Genomic DNA, 19,850 nt, shown 5'->3' with positions numbered 1-19,850 from the left:
CGCAGATGCCAAGGGAGGTTAAAACGTCTTGTCCTGAAAGGTAGAGTCGTGCCGCCTCCGTACAGGCTGAGCTGGATGGGGGTTTTGGGGTGGAGAGCATCTCCCAGGTTGTCTGAGCTGTTGCTTGTTAGTTGGTGTAGTGAGTTGCCAGGCAACTGTTCTCGTCTAAGTTTAGTTCTGGTATTTCTGCCAATGGCAGGATTTGTCAGGATGTTATGCTTTATCTAGCGAAGGTTACATCCCCGCAGCTCCCCCCCCTGCCGCAGATGCCAAGGGAGGTTAAAACGTCTTGTCCTGAAAGGTAGAGTCGTGCCGCCTCCGTACAGGCTGAGCTGGATGGGGGTTTTGGGGTGGAGAGCATCTCCCAGGTTGTCTGAGCTGTTGCTTGTTAGTTGGTGTAGTGAGTTGCCAGGCAACTGTTCTCGTCTAAGTTTAGTTCTGGTATTTCTGCCAATGGCAGGATTTGTCAGGATGTTATGCTTTATCTAGCGAAGGTTACATCCCCAAACAGTTACATAGCAATATACCAAACTGTGGGCCTCCAACATCAGCTGGATTATGCAAGTGGCGTCAGCCACGGGGGCCAGGGCAAGCGCCCATGGAAAGAATCAGGGAACCGATACCTGGTTAGGTGTTACAGCATACACTGCTGGGTACAGGTACAGGACACATTGCTGAAAATAAAGTTTTAAAGGTTAGGGAATAGCAAAGGGCCAGAGGACTAGATTATCAAAAGTCACCTTTTTCTCCTTTTTCTCTGACGAGTGCCAGCAGCCTCATCGGTCCACCTCATTAAAAACAGATGTAAAGAACTCTGCACTTTTTTTCAGGAAAATATCAAAAGACTGGTGGCTGGATTCTCCCCACACACTGAAAGTAGGAGCTATGACTGCCAAAATTGCAAACTTTCAACTTTCAGAAAGATAATTTCTGTTATATGGTACTAAGGAAACGTGCTCACTGTGTGAGAACCGAAAGATTCAGAAAGGTGACTGAAAGCTTTCTTGATGCCAAAGACAGTCTGATGTTATCCCTGTAAAGCTGCCCCGGCCGTGGGTCCTGCAGAAGGCGTGCTGTGGTTCAGAGGGCACCCAGATCTAAACCTCTCTCCCACCTCCTCATGGGGGTGGTGAAGAGCTGCGTCCTCCCCAGCCACTGCCATCTGCAGACAAGCCTTGTAAAAAAAGGTGTGGATAATCCAGTAGGAGCTTCCCCACTGCACATGCCAAGCTGGTTCACTGCTGCTGTGTAAAACGTGGGTTGCCAGAGCCCAGGCAGCCAGAGCCACCCTCGGGCTGGCAGGTACCCGCTCCTGGGTCACCAGCACTCAGCACATCACCTCTGGCTTTGCTCGTTGCAGTCAAAAACCTTGCAAATAAGGGTCAGGACTGCCCATGTAACAGCAGGGGAGGCAGTCCCCAGCTAGCACTTGCCTCCAGGTAGAAAAGACCTCCTTGCAGCTGGGTTTCCTTGAAGGCAGTCATCAACCCCTTCCCTCCCACGCTGCCCAAAATTCAACTGGAACTGAACACAGAGCAAGTTATTACCCTCGTGAAGAAATGAGGTTTGCTAAAAGGAGTACACACAGAGGTTTTAACTGGAGGACTCCAAATAAAGAGAAACCAACTCAGGCTGACTCACAGATGTCCTCAACAGATCTCCCTGGGAGATAGAAAAGGCTTTCTGTTGTGTTCTGCTGGTGGCAATAACCCTAAATAAGAGCACTGCTTGTTGTCATGGTGTGTGCTTCTAGTGCAAGATGAATGTGAATGGAATGAGCACCGCCTGAAAGACAATTGCAACATCAAGAAATACCTCTGCTCTCCATCTTTGGCTTCTGTTCACCCTCTGGTATTCAGTACATAGCTCAGGGATAAGAAAGTCTGAGAAAGCTGCTCAAAGGACTTTCATTCTGGTCCATACAGGAGGGGGGAAAAGCATTTATGTTTCTCCAAAGTAAAAAGAAAGAAACATTGCATCCCCCATAACCAGAGAGACTTTTCCTGGGAAGGGCTAGGTAGAGCTTGCGGACTTCCCGACTGCGAGGCACAGGAGCGTTTCAGCATAGGAAATCAAGAGTGAAGGATGTGCTCTGCGGGGATACAGTGGGTAAAGAGGGCACAAACCCCCTTTTCTTTTTATTCTGTCTCCCTCTGTGCTGCCTTCTGAAATTGAAAACTTATTTCTCTCAACACCTGAGGAGACCAGCAGTGCTTCCACACCAGCAGCATCTCCTCCTGCTCCGTGGCCAGGCTGCCAGGTCAGCTGGGGGAGGCAGGCTTTCGCACAGCAGCACTGGCAAGTTCAAGCTTTGTGGTCTAAAGCACGTGGTAAAGAAATGTCTGGCCTGAAAGATCAAAACACTGCTCTCCCCAGCACACCTTGCTTTTGCTGGTGGTGGTTGCCTACAGAAAGGGGCTGTCTCGGCTCTGGAGAGCTTCTTTGGAGTCCCCTCTGCAGGGCAGATGGGCAAATGTAACTGTCTGGGGGTACCAGAGGGAACCCCAGGAACCTCCCCTCTCCCAGAGCTGTGACACCAGGGCTTCCCTCTGTGGACTTCAGAGGCTTGCCAAAGTTGCATGTTTCTTTTTGTTTGATTTAACGCTTTGCTCAAGTGGAAAGCAGTCACAGCTGAGACTGTGGCAGAGCTGGAATGAGTAAGTGGAGGCAGAACGCTGGTTTGGAGTTGTATCAGAAATGTCCCTTCAGGATTTAATTCCTTGTAGATAGAGAGGAAAAGGGCTAGTGGGGAGAATAGTCTACGGAGATGCTATGGCCACGCAAACTTGCAAGTCTCCATACACTGATGATAAAAGAGCAGATAGGGTCCTGTTTTAACTCTCTCTGCTATGAGGGCACCTGCTGGGATGTTTTGGTTTTACAACTAGCTTTGACTAAACCATGGCCGTTTGCATCATGTTTGGCTTTCGCTTTGAAGACACACCAAAAGCTTATCCAAATGACTGTTCCGAGGAGCAGACTTCAACCCCGGAAAGCGTACAAGCCTGAAGGGTGCATCTGAAATGCTCCCCAAGGGTGCTGAGCTCGGGTCTGTTCTCCCAAAGGGTGCTGAGCTTGGGTCTGTTCCCTTCTGCAGCTGAACAATGGTGGCACCCTGACGCTGGGTGCAGCTACAGTGGACACTTGTGCTGCTTCCCCAGGCAAAGCGACAGCAGCACCCAGACGGCTCGCGTCCCAAGAGCAAGCTCTGCCAGCCTGATGCCCTGCCAGGTTCTTCTGCCTGTGTTTCAAGAGGAGGGACAGGAGCAAAACCCAGGCAGCTGTGACCTTCACCGCACTGTCAGTAGCGTGCCAGGGAGCCGGGAGCTGTACTGTCCAGGCTGTACCCTTCGGAAATCCTCATTAAGGCTGGATGGTGAGCAGGGATGGAGCACCTGGGTCCCACTGGAGCTCTGATGCAGAGCTGCCCTGCGTGGCTCAGCAGTGCAACGCGCACCATCGCCGTGACTGCACTGAACCCTGCTGGACATTTTTTTTCCCCCCCTTTCTCTTAATTTCTCTTCCAAAACTCTCCTCTTGTCTTTTCTGTCAGCTGGGTGGAGGCACTTCTGGAGGCACATCCCTGCTGCAGCAGCGTCGCCTTCCTCCCATGCTCTCCTGCAGCAGAGCTGCTGCCTGCCCAGAGTCCACCCGGCAGCTTTTGGTGCAAGTGTGGGCACCAGCTGATCACATACACACACAAAAAACCCCCTTTGCAGCAATAATTTCTGCACCTCGCTTCTGAATGAAAACCCAGCAGAGGGAGCCTCATCCCTTCATGTCACTGTCCTGGACAGATGCAAGGAGACAATCCATCTCTGGTGGTTTTGTAGCCACCAGCGGGAGACACATTTATTCTTCATTAAAAAGGTGGAGAGGCAAAAATTAGAGAGAGAGAAGAGAAGAGAAGAGAAGAGAAGAGAAGAGAAGAGAAGAGAAGAGAAGAGAAGGGAAGGGAAGAGAAGATCTGTCAAGCGATGAAAATGTTCAGGGCTGGTGAGGGGAAGAGCCACAGAAAGCTGAAGGCTTGCACACTTTCTGCAAGCAAAAGGAGTATAGCCCAAATGGGTATTAGAAGTGAAGAGACACATTTATCTTTGCATTAGAAACAACACTGAAGGGATAAGGGCACTGAAAGAGCTCAGTGCTTGCGTTCACTTGTGCCTTGGTGGCCACATCTGGGTTCCTGAGCCGTTTGTTAGCGTCCCCTCATTCCAGCTACCATGTGGGGATGGTGCTCTCCTGCCCCGGAGAGGTGACAGAGGCTCAGCCAGGTCTCCTGGGGAGGTCTCCTCATCCCCTGGGATGGGTGATGTGCACGCGAGCTGCTCAGATTCACCTGTTTCAGTGTGTACCTGAGTTACATCCATCACTCAGAGCCCATTGCCAAGGCTGTGCTGCTCATGGGGTCAGCTCCAACAGTAACAGTAATACCTGAGAACGTGGGCAAGAAGCCATTGGCTGGGTGATCACATCCCTTCCTTCCCTCCTGGGCTCATCCAGGCAGGAGGGACGGCTGCACAGCTGCACTCCAGCAAGCTGCCATTCACAATGCTGAAAAAAGAAACTCCTTTGCTCCTGCATTCCCTCCTTTTCCTCCTCTCCCCTTCCCTCCTGCTGTCACCAGAGCTGAAGCTGTCGGGTACGTTTGCAGCAGCACCGCCCCTCTCGCCACACCACTGTGGCTCAGCACCCCTCAGGGCAGCGAGATGTTGGGGACACCGGACACCGAGATGTGCGGGGATGGTGCAAGAGGCACACGGGTGCAGGGACACAGAAGCAGGTGCTGCGAGCGAGGGGAGGAGAAATGCAGCCTGCCTTGCAGTGAGCATGGACAAAAGACCCAAGGAAACCACCCAATGTTGCTCTTTGCTCTCAGCCCAACTGAATACCTGAAGGTTAGGGAAAAAGACCCATTTCTTCCATCCCTTGTTGCATAGCAAACGCCGCAGGCAGCCTGCACCTCCCTCGCTCAGGCTCGCTGAAATGCCTCCCCTGAGCACCACGCCTGCGGTGTGAGTGTCCCAGGTGTCACCCTCAGCCCCAGCTACCGCCCACGGTGGCTTGTGAGCCTCTCTCCCTGCTGCATGGGGAAATGTGTGGGCATTTCACAGCTCCCCAGCAGTCTCGGTGCTGCTGGGGCTGCTTGTTCCCTGTGCTCGGGCAGCCTGTCACCTCTGTTTAGGAGATGAGAGGAACAGAGCTGCCTAAGGGGCTCAAATTCCTCTGTATGATGGCTGTACTTGATACATGCCTGTTATCGTGTGCTGCATATTCGCTGGGTGCTGCTCCAGTAGTTGTCTGCTGTTGTTAACTTAGAGATGGGTAACAGAGATACTGCTTCAGCATGGCTTTAATCATGACGTCAAGAGAACCTATTGACATGTACATTTTTAACCAAATTGTGTTTGAGTTCACGTTAGTTGGTGGCAATAAGCCCCAGACTGTCACAGGCCCAGGAATGCAGCGCACTGCATCCATCCCCTCCTGCTGAGAAAGACACATATTTTTCTGAAGATCCCAAATGAAATCTCCTCTCCTCCTCTGTGGTGTGTTGGAATTCATCAAGGATTTGCGTCCAGTCTGGCAGCATCCATCCCAGAGGCAGGTGTCAGATATGCCTCTTCACAACATGCAGAAAGCTCCAGCATCGTGTGGCCTGCCGGTGGCAGGACCGAAACCTGCCCAGACAGCCACAAACCTGTCTGCTGGTCCACCAAGTCCTGCACAACCCTTGCCCTGGGCTGGGGGCTGGGTCAAGAGGTAGCTACCAAAATGGGTATTTGCCTTTGGATGATGATTCATCTCTTTTTTTTCTGAACATTTCTTCACCATCATCTGTCAGTAAGATCAGGTTCAGGAATGAGTCAGGCTGGGGCTGTTCCTCCATGGCAGAGAGGGCCATGGTGGCTTTGAAACAGAAGCGGAGCGTATGCCTGTGCTGCTGAGCTGTCAGGAAATGGCGAGATGAGCAGAAACCCTCTGATCCACTCTGTTTCTTGGTGTGCCCACTCCCTTTGGCAGAGCTGAAGCTCGGCCGTGCTTTACTCCTCCAGATCATTTCACATGTGCAACATGCCCCTGGGCCCTGCTCACATTTTCCAGAAAAATCACGTTTATCTCCAAGTGTGGGTCAGCAAATGGTTGGGGCTTTGAGGAATGATTGCTTTGCTGGACTTCATCAGTTAACAGCCTGTTGGGGGTTTTTTTCTGTAGAAAAAGGAGAAAAAAAATGGACTGCTGAAGGCATGATAACCTTGTTCTCAAGCCCCTCCTGAACCTGTGCTGCAGGATCCTCTAGGACAGGCAGGGTTATCCGGGCAGCTAATGGTGGACAGCTGTGATGTGAAGACCTCAGCTGGTTGTGGTGCTCAAGCGCCCTTTTCTTTCAAAACTTGTCTGCTTTACCTTCTCTACAGCCACGCACGTGGAGGATTATGGAGACTGAACATCCTCAGAGAGTGCCAGGTGAAGAAAGGGATATATGTCTTGGTGATGCAGATGTGCATGCACTTACCGCACATGCATTAATGTTAGTGGGAAGTCTGCCCAGATACCAGAGTATAGCAAGGAAAACTGGTATTTACTAGGGTAATGCAGCAGACATTGCTGTTTGCTAGGTAGTACTCTTCTCTCACATATATCGCATCCTACATGGCCCAGCTGCTGACGCCAGGGATACACTGACTGCGCTGGCTGCTGGACAGAACAGCGGAGCCGCATGGGCAGTCCCGGCCGGCCATGAGATGAAAGAGTCCTTGGATCAGGATGGGAACCCAGCAGATGCACTCATCAGCAGAAGCTGTGGGAACCCAAATCACGTTACTGCTATTCTGAGGCGGGGCTTTCTGTGAGCTGGCTCTGTACATTTTGGCATTTCAACTGAGTCAGCAGAAATACAGATTTATGCAGAAGCACGCTACTCAGAAGCCATGTGTCAAAACTGGCGTAGTACAGCAGCAGCTTTGCTTTGCCCAGCATTACTTGCTGCCTTTGTGGTACAAATATTAATCCAAAATGCACGCTGGCCTGCACATTGCAATTAAACTTGACATGTTCAGACTAAGGATATAATTCTCTTTCAATTTCCCAAACTTTTTTTACATCTGGACAGAATACCTAAAGTCATGTTTATTTTTTTTTCTGTCATGATCCCTTCTGGATCCTCTCCTGGCACAGTTAGTCATTTCCATGGTGCTTCATAACTGGTATACTAAATCAGTGTTTTCAAGAACCTGAAAATAAAACAGGATTATTCTGGGCACAATACAATTCCATGGGGTTTGGGGAGATTTGTGCATGTTAATGCAGGCCCATCCCTGCGCAGGAGCATCTTTCAGCCACGAGAGGTGGGGGACACAAATACCCTTGATTAATCTTTCTTTTTTTCCCTCGTAAAACTTTTGACTGGTTCTGACCTCCAGGGGTAGCTGGATGCTACCACAGCAGAAAGAGGCAGAGCTGTGCTGCAGGCTGCGAGGACTCCTCCGTAAAGGAGCAAGTCAGAAGCTCCCATCCTCATCCTCAGACTGCATGCTGTGGCCCGAATGAGTGGCTTGAAAGCCAGAGATGTTGCCAAGGATTTAATTAGTGTTGTCTGCATGTTGCCTTGGGAAGGACGCTCCAGCATAATGCCAGAAAAGGCCAGATATGGACTAGTTTCATATTTCAGGATGCCATTTTGGAACAAGATGCTGAGACTCGTTCCCTGTGCTAAAGTGGCCATCCTGCAGCTCCGAGCTGAGAGACGTGAAAGGATCCATCAGGTCCCACTTCATGCTATTTCCCGAGGGATCTAGCAACACCATAAGCTAGCATGTCCTGATATAGCCCACTTTTTCCTGCCGTAGTTCAACAGTGCAGGTCCTTAAACATACCCTTTTGCTCCCTACAAGCCTTGCACCGGTTTGCACGGTGTGGCGAGTGACATTTGTGCAAGATAAGCCCCACTGATGCCACTGTAGCGCTCCAGCCTGTCAAGGCCATTCCACCCAAACACGCAGAGCATCGTGGGTGGCATCAAAGACTCCATCCTTCCAACAAAGACCCTCTGTAGAAGGCACCCTCTGGTGCGAATAACAGCAATAAATCCAAAGAAAACAAGTGTGTATTTTAGGTTTAAGCTTGAATGTGGGTAACAATTACTCCGGTGTCTGTTTTAAGATGACACACTGAAGCCAGAACAAGTGAATATCTGACTGTTTAATGTGCCAACATCTTCCTGAATCATCTCAGCAAAAAGAAGAATCAAGATCAGGATATAAAGCTAAGCAGCAGATACGAGCAGGACCAATATAACAACTGTGGTGGGTACTTTTTTATGCAAGCAGGTGAACAGGCACGGGGTCCATGCAGGATGGTCTAGCCTCAGCAGCTGGGTGCTTCTTGTACTCCCAGCTCTTGGGATGACCCTAAAATTTGGCATTGCCCTCAATCTGTCCGGCAGCTTGCACAGACACAGGAAGATGCCTCCTGCTCTCCTGTGCTCTCAGTGCCCTCACAGACCCTGGCAGGGCAGCAGGCTGCTCCCAGGCTCGTCCCTTCAGAAAGGAGAGGAGCTCTGAGACCTGCAGGGATGCTCCTGGCCGGCCACAGCAACACAGGGCAGGTCCTGCCAGCCATGCAGGCCTCCGGATGTGGGTCTCACCTTCTCCCTTTGCACAGGAAGGCAGCAGTAGCAGCTCAAAGCAGTTGGGCTGCAATGAGAAGTTGAGGTCAGGTCCAGCTCCAGGCTCCTAGTCTTGCTGCTGCGATAGAGGAAGGCAGCTGCCTCTGGCAGGGAATCTTTTCAGCCGCAGAAAGTGTCTCCCACCTCCCTGCTGGAAGATTTTGCAAGCGGTACTGAGGCAGCAGCAGGGGGAATATGCCTGTTAGACTCTAGTGAGAAGTAGAAAAGTGAAAGACTTTGCAAAGAAGGCTCTGCCCATTTATACTACCCTCACGCCGCAAGGTTACAGCCCCTTGTGGGGAAGCCCTGGGTCACAGCCTCACTCCAACAGCTTCACAGCAGCAATCAAATGTCTGAAAAGAGGGAGATGTCCCCTGGCAGAGATGCTCAGCAGCACCAGGGAAAGGCCATCCTCTTGCCAGCTTGGGCAAATGGGATCCAGCACCTGTCCCAAAGCGCCCACAGGAGGGCTGCAGGATGGGGCGGCGGAAATCATCCCCATCTCTTCTGCTTCAGCTGAGCGAGGTCTGGTCTAGAAGGCTCACGCTGTGAATCTGCAGGGGAGATAGCTGGTGTTGTCCTCCTACCCACCACCCTTTGGCTTTGTCCTGAATTTTTGTGAATCCCCTTCTAGAGCACCTGAGTGTTTGCAGATACAAAAAAAAAAAGCCTGGTTGCCCGAGGGTGGTGAGGCACCTGAAAGGCAGGAGCTGTACTGCAGCTGGGACCTGGGCAGCAGCTGAACCTTTTCCTGCGGTCACAGTCTTTACAATTTGGAGAACATGTTATGGTCCACATGAGGCAGCATGTATTTCTTGCGAAATGGCCCGTTCTTGCGAAAGAGTGTACCTTGCAGATTGCAAATATGAATACACATTAAAATAGTAAACCCTATCTGAAGATATGTGGTTTAAAAGAATGGTATTTTGTGGCTTGTTCTGCTCTAAGAAGTAAGCCCAAGGGCTCTCAGTATGCGTGGAAACACTACAAGGGCAGACTCTTACAGGAAACTAAATTTCTAGAACAAAAGATAATCTACTCTTTGCTGTTTTTTTCCCTTCCTCCCAGGAGGAAGGAAGAGGGAGGGAGAGAGAGGAGGGAGAAAAGACACACCTGAAGGGATTGTCAGTTTTGTAGAACTGCCCAGGACAGAAGAAAATGCACAAGCTGAAAGAATTAATGATGAAATACGTTTCTAGGACTGTGCAATTACATTACATGCCGTAGCTTTATTACAAAACTTCAAATATGGTGATATCTTGTAGGCAGAAATAGATCAGGACTAAAAGCTTCAGAACACCATTGCATTTATCTATCAATATTTATATATATTAAAAGATACATATATATGCATGTGTATGTATACATATGTATACATATGTATGTATATGCATAGGAAACCATTCACACATAAATCAGTCACTCACAGTTACCAGTAACTGGGAGGTCAACCCCAATCATACACTCAAGAGTGGTGACCATACTGGCACATCAGTTGCTTAAAATGTCCAAAAAGTTCCCCCATGGAGAAGGCTGAGTGTCATCTGGGTTTTAGGCATCTCTGGAGCCTCTGTCTGCTCAAACCAGCCAGTGCCATGTGCTTTAGATATCACCTGAGTTACAGGACGCTTGGTGCATTACCCCATCTGTGTCTCTCCCCATCCTGTTTCAGGCATCCACAGAACCACCAGCCCTTCAGGGCTCTGCTGAGAGTAGCCACCATCCTAGCCTGTGGCTAACCAGCCAGAGGGTCCACAAGAAGCTGCGACATAGGACTTATCACTCAGTTAGCTCACACTCAGTATTTTTTCCACTCTTCAGCCTTTTTATCCTGGTAACTATTCCTCCACTCATCCCTAGGGCACTCCTTCATTCCCATAAGGGTTTTTTCTTGACACCCACAGTGTCGTTTCTAGGCTACAACTTCCAAACCCTTCCAGCCCAGGAGCTGCAGGCCCTGGTAGCAGATGAGGAATCAAGATCATACCTAGGTATTCCTCCACGCTGATTTCAATAAAACACATGCATAGCATTTATTTCTTTTTTGCTTATCTAATTATACACTTACTAAGCTCTTTCTGGGCTGGAGATCTGTCAATTGGGAGCCGGGCCTTGGCATGATGCCTTAAACTTGGGCAGTTTCCCTCCAAAGAGCAGGTTCCCACTCCTGCTGTGAGTCTTGTCCCTGCTTACGAAGCTAATTCACTTTGCTGAGAAGAGGTAAGGAGCGGCCAAGTGTCCCGAGTTCGGAAACATAAACAGTACCTTTCAGTACTGAATCTGAGGTGGGGGAAGAAATGTTCCTAAGACACCTCTCCATGCTGCTCGGGCAGTGCAGGAGCCTGCTGGTAATTTTGGCCTCTCTTTCAGAAAGCAGGCAGGGCAGGATGGGCCGAGGGAAAGGGAGGAAGATACTAAAAAAAGATGCTGAAAAGTAAGAGCCCCAAAGGCAACCATGACAAAAGCAAGCTCAAGCAGCTCCTCACCCTCTTCCTGTCCTAAAAGGTGGCCCAAAGAGTCATCCCTGTGGATGCCCTGCTGTGAGGATTTCTCAACTTCAGGTCACCTGTTCGGGATGAAAGTTTTTGACTTGTAGCTCTACAAGACAGTGCCAACAGAAGACAACTGTGAGGACGTCGCCTGCAGAGAGGAGTGTTTGTCCAGGCTGCGCCCATCGAAAGCATTGTAGTCTTTGCAGATCAACAGAAAACGTGTGCATTTTCTAAAAGCTTCACGGAGATGCTTCTTGAACTTTTCACCCACGAAGGCGTAAATGACTGGGTTGAGGCAGCAGTGGATGGCAGAGAACACCTCAGCCAGCTCCATGGCTATGTCTAGCCTTTGGCTTGTCTGGCAGTCATCAATGATATACATGTTCTGCAGAGAGTCCAGAAAAAGCACAATGTTGATGGGGGTCCAGAAGAAGAAGAAGATAATGATGACAATAAAAACCAGTTTAATTGCTTTGTACTTGTTCTGAGTACGGCACTTCTTCAGGTTTTTCAAGATGCTGTGGTAGCAGAAAATGAGGACACCAACAGGGATCAGCCACCCTAGGACATTGACTTCAAAATTACTGAAAGTCTTCCAGCTGATGTTGCTGTCAGGATAGTGAGGGGTGCACTTTGTCCGGTCATTGTCAATCGTTTCCTGGTAAAAAATTAAGTCTGGCACAGATGCTAAAATGGCAATTGCCCAAAGGACCAAGCTGGTGATAACCCCATGGGCAGCTGTCCGAACCTGGAGAGCATAGACAGACCGGACAATGGCCAAGTACCTGTCGATGCTCATGATGGTTATGAAAAAGGCGCTGCTGTAGAAACCAATGAAGTAAGCTGAGCTGATGATTTTACACATCGCATTTCCAAAAGTCCACTGGGTCATGATGGAGTAGTGAACCAAGAAGGGGAGGGAGAAAACAAAGAGAAGGTCAGAGATGGCAAGGTTCAGCAGCTACATGTCAGACATGGCCCTGACTTTCTTGAAGACTATTAGGACCCAAACAACCAAAGCATTTCCCACAAGGCCAGTCACAAACAGTAGGGAGTACAGCACTGGTAAAAAGGTCGATGTAAATGCTGGAATACTTCCAAGATCACAGCTGATGTCCAGTTCTGGGTAGAAGAAGGTGTAGTCATAGGCTGCAGAGGAGTTAGTTGTTGGTGATGTGTAACCCACCTGTTCAAGGACAATGAAGATCGTGAGGCCCAAATCCCAAATTACCCTCTTAGTAAATATACTAGGTACAAGTCAGCTCACACCAAGCCACAGGAAGACAAAACAAGCTGTGCCCCAGCTATGTTGGAGGATGCAAATGAGGGATGAACGTGAGTGACCTATCCTCCCCTGCAAGATCTGGGATGAGGTTCTTGCACCAACAGGCACAGAGGAGATCAAGAAAAATGTGGTTGTGGTTACCAATATTCCCCCGCCAGTTCCATGTGGGGTGCCCAGCCCCGTGCCTGCAGTCCAGGTGGATGTGATGGGGCATCGAGGCTAGAGCCAAGGAGCCTCCCCAACTAGCAACTAAATGGGCATAGCCATGGGGCTGAGACCCCCTGACAAAGGTTTTGGGGTCCTGTTCCATGTTTCCTTGAGAAAGGAGGAAGGGGGGAACTGACGTGTAAGTGCTCATCTCCTAAGAGCTGCATTTCCCGAAATACCCCTTTGTGGGACAAGTTACTTTTGCAGAGGATTCCCGCATGGTTCAAGCAGGTTTCAGCTGTAAAGGCACCAGCACATACAGGTCACTGGTGGGTGCTGCACCTTGCACACTCTCGCCACCCCGGGTGAGATCAGTGGTGGCAGCTCTGGCCCTAGGGGCAGCTTCCCAAAGGGCAGACAGGGGTTACTGCCCCTTCTTCCCCCCTCTCCAGCAGGAACCTTGCCTTCTTCACCTGTGCCAGCACAAACCACTGCTGGCAGCAGCTCATGCCCACCAAAACTTTACTCTGCTAACAGGGATGGCTGGTTTTCCCTTCAACACCAGCAGCTCTGCTCTCCTGGCACCAGTCAGAGGCAGCAACATTCCCCTTCCCTGCTCCCTGGCCCCTCGCAGCCCCCCAGCAGCAACCACCGCAGCCCTGGGCAGCGCCTGTGACAGCAAACAGCTAAAGAAGATGGGTGGCAGCATATCCCCCAATCTCATCAGCCAAAGATATTTTTACTCACTGTTTTTTTTTTTTCAGAGAACAATAATCACACTGATTTCTTCTAAACCCTCGCTGTCCCTACCAGTACTATGTGCCCCCTTAGGCAAAATTAGACCCCTCAGATGTGCAACTGGGCTCGGCTTGCAGGGCAGCAGCAACAGACTCACCGACATGTCCTCAGAGACCCTTCTAACCGGCAGGTACGTCGAGTTCTCCTCCATAGTCCAACACTGTGTCTGAAAAAGTCCAAAAAAATGCCTTTATGTCACAGGTTTTTAAGAACTGGGCATACCTTCACACATATATGCTGGCAGTATTTACCTTAGCTTATTTTGCAATGACAAGTCACAGGCAAGGTCCTCACCGTAGGAGTGCACAGTCATAAAATGCCTTTTCCTCTCTGATATGTGTTGAAAGCCAGCGAGTTCACCTCTTTATTTGACACTTAGAGAAACGGAAGCATGTCAGCTTTATCTTCTAAGTGATCTATGTCTTTCCACTCTGAGAACCAACATGAACGTCAGTGGAAGAGATTTGCAATTCATCCCATGCGTCTGCAAAGTGTTCCTGTCCCTCACCTGCAGCCCCTGTTCTGCAGCCCCCGTGGCTGGGACAGGGGAAGCAGTGCTGTCTCTCCTCTGCTCCCAAGATTTTCGGTGAAGATGACTGTGGGGGACGGCCCAGTGCTGCCAATAGCCAGCAATGGCAAAGGACACCACGATTGCTTTGATATTTTTCTTTCAAAGGTGCATTCCCCCTGCACCCACCCACCCACAGACAGAAATACCCAAGTGAACTGATCATAAAATCTTAGAATTTAAGATCATCGAGTCCAACCGTTAACCTAACACTGCCAAGTCCCTATCGACCTTCCTTCCCAAAACACGCACCCTGCAGGACACTCTCACAGATGAACATTGAAGTAAAGCCCTGAACAGCACTGGATTTCCATTACCTCCGCCAAGTACCTGCTGGGACCTCACTCTGACCCAGCGTGGTTTTTGTCCTACAGCCATCTCCAATCTCCCCCACAACATGACCGCCAGCCCCTGTTCGGCAGCCCCCGTGGCTGGGACAGGGGAAGCAGTGCTGTCTCTCCTCTGCTCCCAAGATTTTCGGTGAAGATGACTGTGGGGGACGGCCCAGTGCTGCCAATAGCCAGCAATGGCAAAGGACACCACGATTGCTTTGATATTTTTCTTTCAAAGGTGCATTCCCCCTGCACCCACCCACCCACAGACAGAAATACCCAAGTGAACTGATCATAAAATCTTAGAATTTAAGATCATCGAGTCCAACCGTTAACCTAACACTGCCAAGTCCCTATCGACCTTCCTTCCCAAAACACGCACCCTGCAGGACACTCTCACAGATGAACATTGAAGTAAAGCCCTGAACAGCACTGGATTTCCATTACCTCCGCCAAGTACCTGCTGGGACCTCACTCTGACCCAGCGTGGTTTTTGTCCTACAGCCATCTCCAATCTCCCCCACAACATGAGATGTGTAGGAAAGAGCAGCACTACTGAGCAACGGGTAGCATTTGAAGTGTGTGTTACCTCCTTAAATACTACTGCTCCTCATTATAGCCTGGTGCTGTTACTCTAATTCAGGCAAGTCACATCACCTTTCTTTTTTTTTTTTTTTGTTTTTGAGCAACCAGTACCTCACCGGTTGTCAGTCCGTAGATGTGCTGCTGGAGATCCCCATGCAGAATGGTCTATTGTGTTTCTCAAACCCTCTGAATGCCCACTTTCATTCACTGCTGCTGCAAAGGCAGAGGGATAAATCTCTGTGAATTGAGAAAATCTGCAGCTATTCCACATGTGGCAGTGGCTGGTTTGCTTTGGCTGTGGTGGGCAGTGTGATATTGGGTCAAAATTTTAGTATGTGAATCAAGCCATATGCATATGATAGTCTGATTGACAGCCAAGCTCTGCTAGGTATTAAGTCTTGCAACAGCTGAAAACAGAAACTGAAACCAGAAGCAAACTCCTTAGTCATAGGAGTTACTGGCAGTGTTGAAGTGGGATCTCCATTTGCAGGAATTCCATTGTCAGGAATTACGCAATGTGGAAAAAGAGGTGGCAACCAAACAGGAATTTTGGCCCCTTAGGCAGCTCTGTTCCTCTCATCTCCTAAACAGAGGTGACAGGCTGCCCGAGCACAGGGAACAAGCAGCCCCAGCAGCACCGAGACTGCTGGGGAGCTGTGAAATGCCCACGCATCTCCCCGTGCAGCAGGGAGAGAGGCTCACAAGCCACCGTGGGCGGTAGCTGGGGCTGAGGGTGACACCTGGGACACTCACACCGCAGGCGTGGTGCTCAGGGGAGGCATTTCAGCGAGCCCGAGCGAGGGAGGCGCAGGCTGCCTGCGGCGCTGTCGCCGGCCATCTCTGGTGCATGCATGGGCTGGCGCAGACGCAGCAGCACAAAGCACCCTCGGAGCCACCGCGGCTCCCTGGCCTCACGGCATGGGTGGCTTCACAAGCCTTGCACGGCAGTGCGAAGCCCAGTCCAAGGGGAGCCCAGGAACCATGCAAATTTGCCTCCAGCCCTGGTGGGAAGGCGGCCACTGTGTCGTCGTCCCCCCCCTTTCAAACAGCAGTGTCAGTGGGAGAGGAGGAGGAGCGGGAGGAGGAGGAGGAGGCAGGTGCACAGGAGGAGCGGAGAGGGCTGCAGCTGTCCCTGGGCAGCCACCCTGCAGGCAGGACAGTGCCCGGGCGCTGCTGCCACTCCCACTGGCAGCGTGCCCCAGCCCTGGATGGGATGACCTGCTCTTGCCTGCCTGCTCCTCGGCCTTGCAGGTGCACTTACGGTGTTACAGTGGAGGGAAAATATGAGTAGCAGCACGAGATAAACACAACCTGTTTCTTCTGGCCAGAGCCTCAGCAGAAAACTTGCTACAGGTGCTGAAGGGCCAAACCCTCCCAGTTACAGCAGGGTCCTGGTCTGCAGCATGACAGCACACATCCCCCTAGGGATGCTTTTGTCTTGGGTTGAGAGCTAGAAAACATCTTTCTTAACTCATAACCACAAATCTGGCACCTTCAGCACTCAAGAGGTGCTTGGCTGCAGTGGTGCAGAGAGAGGGGTGGTGCTGGATGCAAACACATCCGCCAGCTTCAGCTCTGCTTCTCAGGGCTCGACAGCAGCAGCTTTCCTGCAGCAATGTCAAGGCCATTTGCTAATCTGCCCAACACATGTCAGGACATCACCTTGCTCATGCACCCTGGTTGTGCCCTTACCACTGCGTACCATGAGCCATGTCAGTGCCCCCATTGCGTGCGAGTTCGTGCGTGCAGCGTGCTGGTGTCTCCCTGTTTGTAACTGGGGTGAGGCTGGTCGTTGGTGCTGGCTGGCCACGGTGACCTGCAGATCCCTGCAGAGCCCTGTGGGATCCTCCTGTGGAAGATGTCCTCACAGCACAATGCACGCAGGGCATATGGTCTACCTCTCTGGTCATGGGCAGATCGACTGTGTCAGTGTCACCCGTGTGTGATGCTTGTCAGACTGCCAGAAAGAACCGCTGTGAAGACATGTCCACTCCACAGCCCCAGACCCATTGGCTCTGGCACGGAGGTGGATTTGTTGACCAGTGCTGTCACTGGAAATGATCTTGCGGAGGGTGTGTGTGTGTGTGTCTCCTGCACTGGCAGTGCCTCAAAGCAGTGTTTGGCTCTGCAGAGAGGCTTGTGTCCCTCAGCAGTTGGTGACATTTGGCTTTTCAGTCCCTGTCTCTCAGCAACTGGGGAAATTTGGAACTATGGTGAGACTGTAGGGTGAGGCATGGGGGTAGAAGGGGACCATTCAGGGTTCAGACAGAGCTGTCCTACACCTGAAGCCAATAGTGGCTGGGCACCCCAGCTGCAGTCACCCCTGAGCAGGGACCCAGATCATGCAGGTAATTTTTGCTTCCACCCCCCCCTTTTTAATGAAGAGCAAATATGTCTCCCACTGGTGGCTGGAAAACCACCAGAGCTGAGTTGTCTTCTTGCATCTCTCCAAGATAGTAACGTGAAGGGATGAGGCTTCCTCTGCTGGGTTTTCCTGCAGAAGTGAGGCATGGAAATGATCCCTGCAGAGACATGTGTGATCATGCTGCTTCACCTCCTCATTCACCATGAATCTTATTTTAAGGGAGCAAAACTCTTCCAGCCAAGAACCTGGAAACTGCTGTTTGTGCCAGGGTTTCAGGCTGGAAGAGCTTTCTTGGAATGTCCACAATTTGGCCACTATGTTGCAGCCCCTGCTTTTCTTCGGGAAGCAACACAAGTGTCCGTTGTAGCTCCACCCAAAGACATGGAGGGAGAAGATCCAGCTGCACCACCCTCAGCTCCATACAAAAGCTCAGCTCCATACAGAAACATTTCAAATGCATCACTGGGGTTTGTCAGCCTTATCAGAGTTGTTAAGCTCACTCCTCTAAACAATAATCTAAATGTGGGTTTAGTGTGTCTTCCAAGCAAAAGTCAAACAAGATGCAAACTGCCATGGCTAAAGTCAGAATTAGCCATTAAAAGTAATGTAATGTAATTTTAATTTTTTAATTAACCAATTAAAGTCAGAGTGAGTGAGTGGCTGTGTGGTGCTTAGTTGCTGGCTGGGGTTAAACCACAGCATTCCTTTTTGGCGCCCAACGTGGGGCTTGAAGGTTTGAGATAATGATAGATCTGACCAGAGAGTGTTAAAACAAATTTGTTATAAGAATTTATTATATTAGCTTAGTAATTGCTGGTCACAACATTGATTTATTTCCTCTCAGAGTTGTGCTAAATAACACCTTCCTTGCTGTACATACTTTGCTGTTTATCACCTCTGGGAGGTGGATTAAGGTTCTTACTTTTCTGTACTGTGTAATACTGCCTTATGGTATGATAAAATTATTGGTCATGAGGTCAGTCTCATAGCTGTAGTCAGCATTGCCATCAACTCTGTACTTTGGGAGCCATCTATCGGAAATTATTAATAATTACATTTTTTACTTCTTCTCCTCAGAGATCCAGCCTCTGGAGGCGACTCCTGTCAGGCATGAAGGAAAGGCATCCCTTCAAGGAAGATGTTATATGTCACCCAGGCAAGCAGACCACCATGGAGAGAGGTATCCAGTACCTGAGGGAATTAGCAATCCCCTATCATGCACCAGCCTCTGGGAAAATCAAACGATACAATGGACTGTTAAAGACTACACTGAGAGCAACGGGTGCTGGGACATTCCAACTTTGGGATACACACTTAGCAAAGGCCACCTGGTTAGTCAACTCCAAGGGGATCTGCGAACTGAGCTGGCCCTGCCCAGTCAAACCTCTTATGTGCTGCAGAGGGGGACACAGTCCCTGCAGTGCATATACAAATATGTTGGGGAAGACAGTCGGGGTTACTCCTGCCTCGGGCAAAGGCAAAATCCCCCATCCATGGGATTGCTTTTGCTCAAGGACCTGGGTGCGCTTGGTGGGTGATGTGGGAGGATGGGGAAGTCCGATGTGTACCTCAGGGGGATTTGGTTTTGGGTGAGAATAGCCAATGAACTCAATGCTATGATGTTAATTGCTGTGTAATACTGTATGTCATCACTTCTGTGGTTGCTCTATGCCATAGCAATGGTATTACAGTAAGAATAGCCCAGATTCACGAAGAATGAACTTGGATGAAACCAAGAAAGTGAAGCGGTGATGGAACCAGAACTGGCTTCAGCATGCAACAGTCCAATACCACGCACCACCTCTCCTGCCCTGAAAGCATGTTACAGCAGATGGAGCCCAAAGTCATGGGCTAAATGCACCCAACGGACATTTTAGAGGGATGGCCCGCAGACCAAGGGAATGATGTCTGTGTGTATGTATTAAAAGACAGGAAAAGCAGCGCTGATTAATTGAAGTGTATTGGAGAGTATGGGACCTGGGCATGATGTAGGTGGTATAGAAAAAGGGGTGGATTCTGTCCTGGTTTTGGCTGGGATAGAGTTAATTTTCTTCCTAGTAGCTGGCATATAGTGCTGTGTTTGGGATTTAGGATGAGAATGACTTTTCAGCTTCCCATGCTCTGCCAGGTGCACAAGAAGCTGGGAGGGGTACAGCCAGGACAGCTGACCCCAGCTCGCCAAAGGGGGGATTCCATACCGTATGATGTCATGCTCAGTATATAAACCAGGGGGAGTTGGCCAGGGAGCAGCCATGGCTGCTTGGGATGGGCTGGGCAGTGGCCAGTGAGCAATTGCATTGTGCATCGTTTTGTGTATTCTTTTATCATTGTTATTGTTGCAGAGATTCCCCTGCAGCCCGTGGTGAAGACTGAAGGGAGGCTAAAGGGTTAACAAAAGGACCTTTGTGAAGCCAACTGTAGATCCATCTTAAATTGCTGACATTGTGTTTTATATTAACTTACTAATCATGAAGTAAACACTATAGATAAGAAACTAACACTGTAGGGAATGTGGAAGAGGGGAGATCAGTAGCAAATGGCCCATCTTTGTTACAGGCCTTGGAAGGCACGTAGGAGAACAAAGCGTCTGGCACTTTGTCGATATGAGGA

The 19,850-nt window shown here is 50.1% G+C and overlaps 2 protein-coding genes across 2 annotated transcripts in view; one reads left to right on the top strand and one right to left on the bottom strand.

The window, feature by feature from the left end:
- The first annotated feature begins 7,343 nt into the window (after positions 1-7,343).
- SLC25A38 (solute carrier family 25 member 38) overlaps positions 7,344-19,850 on the top strand; it is a 19,794-nt gene continuing 7,287 nt past the window's right edge. Inside the window, exon 1 of the mRNA XM_035901537.1 lies at positions 7,344-7,349. The gene's annotated coding sequence lies outside the window, so the exon portion shown is untranslated. The remainder of the gene's footprint in view (positions 7,350-19,850) is intronic.
- On the bottom strand, positions 11,267-13,541 carry LOC104132808 (C-C chemokine receptor type 8). Its single transcript, XM_009646141.1, is given in 2 exon segments — positions 11,267-12,346; positions 13,488-13,541. Coding segments are annotated over 2 exon segments (1,134 nt in total).

The sequence above is a fragment of the Egretta garzetta genome, unplaced genomic scaffold (genome assembly GCF_000687185.1).
Source record: "Egretta garzetta isolate BGI_Z169 unplaced genomic scaffold, ASM68718v1 scaffold409, whole genome shotgun sequence".
Classification (NCBI taxonomy): domain Eukaryota; kingdom Metazoa; phylum Chordata; class Aves; order Pelecaniformes; family Ardeidae; genus Egretta; species Egretta garzetta.
Note: the sequence above shows the minus strand (reverse complement) of the source record. Positions and strands in the feature narration are given on the sequence as shown.